This window comes from Fukomys damarensis, unplaced genomic scaffold, assembly GCF_012274545.1.
Source record: "Fukomys damarensis isolate Sample0158 unplaced genomic scaffold, DMR_v1.0_HiC HiC_scaffold_13, whole genome shotgun sequence".
Classification (NCBI taxonomy): Eukaryota; Metazoa; Chordata; class Mammalia; order Rodentia; family Bathyergidae; genus Fukomys; species Fukomys damarensis.
Genome location: NW_022900925.1, coordinates 37,758,430 through 37,760,508, shown reverse-complemented (window position 1 = coordinate 37,760,508; position 2,079 = coordinate 37,758,430). Strand labels below are relative to the sequence as shown.

At 64.2% G+C, this 2,079-nt stretch overlaps 1 protein-coding gene across 1 annotated transcript in view; it reads right to left on the bottom strand.

The window, feature by feature from the left end:
- Positions 1-2,079, bottom strand: part of Fkbp10 (FKBP prolyl isomerase 10) — a gene marked incomplete at its 5' end in the record, with an annotated part of 5,289 nt that overhangs the window by 556 nt on the left and 2,654 nt on the right. Inside the window, 6 exons of the mRNA XM_033763130.1 lie at positions 65-207; positions 416-608; positions 906-1,051; positions 1,138-1,327; positions 1,643-1,788; positions 1,868-2,075. Of these exons, the coding sequence (XP_033619021.1) occupies positions 65-207; positions 416-608; positions 906-1,051; positions 1,138-1,327; positions 1,643-1,788; positions 1,868-2,075 (1,026 nt within the window). The remainder of the gene's footprint in view (positions 1-64; positions 208-415; positions 609-905; positions 1,052-1,137; positions 1,328-1,642; positions 1,789-1,867; positions 2,076-2,079) is intronic.

The following is a 2,079-nucleotide window of genomic DNA, read 5'->3' as shown; positions in this document are numbered from 1 at the left end:
CCTCCTTCCCACGGCCCCGGGGGCCAAAAGGACCAAACCCCGTGACGCGCGGCCTCCGCCTCACCTCCGCTCTCGCCGTGTGCCAGGTGCGGGGGCACCACCAGCCGCCGCCGCTCCCCCACACACATGCCCTGCAGGCCCCTGTCCAGGCCCTCGATCACCTTGTTGGCCCCCAGCGTGGCCTCCTGGGCGGTCCCGTAGTCGTGGCTGGAGAGGTCAGAGCCCGGGTCAGTGCCGGCCCGGGACAAACCCTCAATTGCAGAGCCCCTCCCAGCACCTGTCACTGCCCCTGCACGGCCTGCGGGGCTGCTGTCCCCTCCCTTCAGGGGAAAGGCGCTCATGCTGTCCACCCGGAAGGGACTGGTGGGGACGGTGGGGGGACAGGGAGGGGTGCTGAAGGGGGACCCCGACCCACGAGGAGAACAGCCTGGTGCCGTCCATCAGCGAGCAGTTGTAGTGGTATCGAACGAAGTCCCCGAGCTTGGAGGTCTCGTTGCAGGGCTCTGGGGGCCGGGATAGGGTCTCGATGCCCACGGGATCGGAGGGGTTGTGGAAGTCAACGACCAGCACGTGGAACACGAGCACGGCAGAGCCCGGGATCTTGTTTCCTGAGGCCAGGAGGGAAGGAGTCAGCTGCGTCTCCCGGGAGCACAGATCCGACCCCTTCTGCTCTCACCCTGGGGACCCCAGTAAGGACAGGGTGCTTCCAGCATCCGGAGGACTGAGCCCGCTGACCAGGAGGGGTCTCCAATCGAGGATTTAAGCCTGTAATCCCAGCCCTTGGGAGGCTGAGGCAGGAGGATTGCCAGGCCAGCCTGGACTGCATAGAGTTCAAGGCCAGCCTGAACTACGTATAGAGATCTTGTCTCAATTTTAAAAGAAACCCAGGCCTCTCTGCTCCCTACCGGTGCCGTTCTCCCCGTAGGCCAGGTGTGGGGGCACGGTGATCCTGCGGCGCTCGCCCATGCACGCCCCCTGTAGGCCTTGGTCCATGCCCGGGATGATGTAGCCCTGCCCGATGTAGGTGTCGTACGTGTGGTTCCGGGAGTAGCTGCGACAGAACAAGGCGGATGCCGCCAGAGGTCAGCAGGGCCCAGCCTCACTGGCCCGGCGCTGCCCGCCTGGGCGCCCCCGGACCTGGAGTCGAAGGGCGAGCCGTCCATCAGCGAGCCGTTGTAATGGTACCGCATGAAGTCCCCGGTCGCTGCCTGCCGCACACAGTCGGCCGGCAGCTCCAGCGTGTCTACCTGGACCGTGTCCTTGGGGTTGTGGACATCCACCAGCAGGATGTGGAAGACCAAAGAGGCCTGTGGGGGGATCACGGTCCCTGGGGAGGGGACAGGGCTTGAGCCAAACAAGCAGGGAGCAAACAGGTAGTCAAGTGGGCTTCCTGTGAAAAGCCGATTTGCTCTCCAGAGTCCTAGTTCTTGCGCCTTCTAACTGCGAGAACAGGGTCCCCAGGGCCACCAGCAGCCATAAAAAGCCTCTGTGACTCAAAATAAAGCCGCCCTTGTTTGTGAGGCAATTGCCAAGGGCTGGATTTCACTCCTACCTGCCTCCTTGGCTGGAAGCCCTTATGCAGTACACAACCTGAGCAACTGTTCCCCTCTTCTGAAGTCACCCAGTCTCTCTCTGCCCTTACCGTAGCCTTTCTCGCCATAGGCTAGGAACGGAGGGATGGTGACCCTCCTCCTCTCTCCGGGACACATGCCCTGCAGCCCCTGCTCCATGCCCTTGATCAGCCACTCAGAGCCCACGTAGGTGTCGTAGGTGCCACCACGGCTGTAGCTGCAGGCAGAGGGGTGCTGTTTGTTGGGGGCCCCTCCCTCAGCCAGCCCACAGAGCCTAGGGGCCCGCCCCACCCTACCTGTTGTCGAAGGGGGCGCCGTTCAGCAGGGAGCCGTTGTAGTGGTAGCGCACAAAATCGCCGGCCTGCACCATGCGCGGGCAGAGCGGCGGCCGCAGCAGGATGCTCACCTGGACGGTGTCCGCCTTGTTCCACACGTCCACCAGCACCACGTCGAAGTACAGGGTGGCGTCGGGGGGGATGAGCCCCGCTGCGGGCGGGAGGAGGTCTGG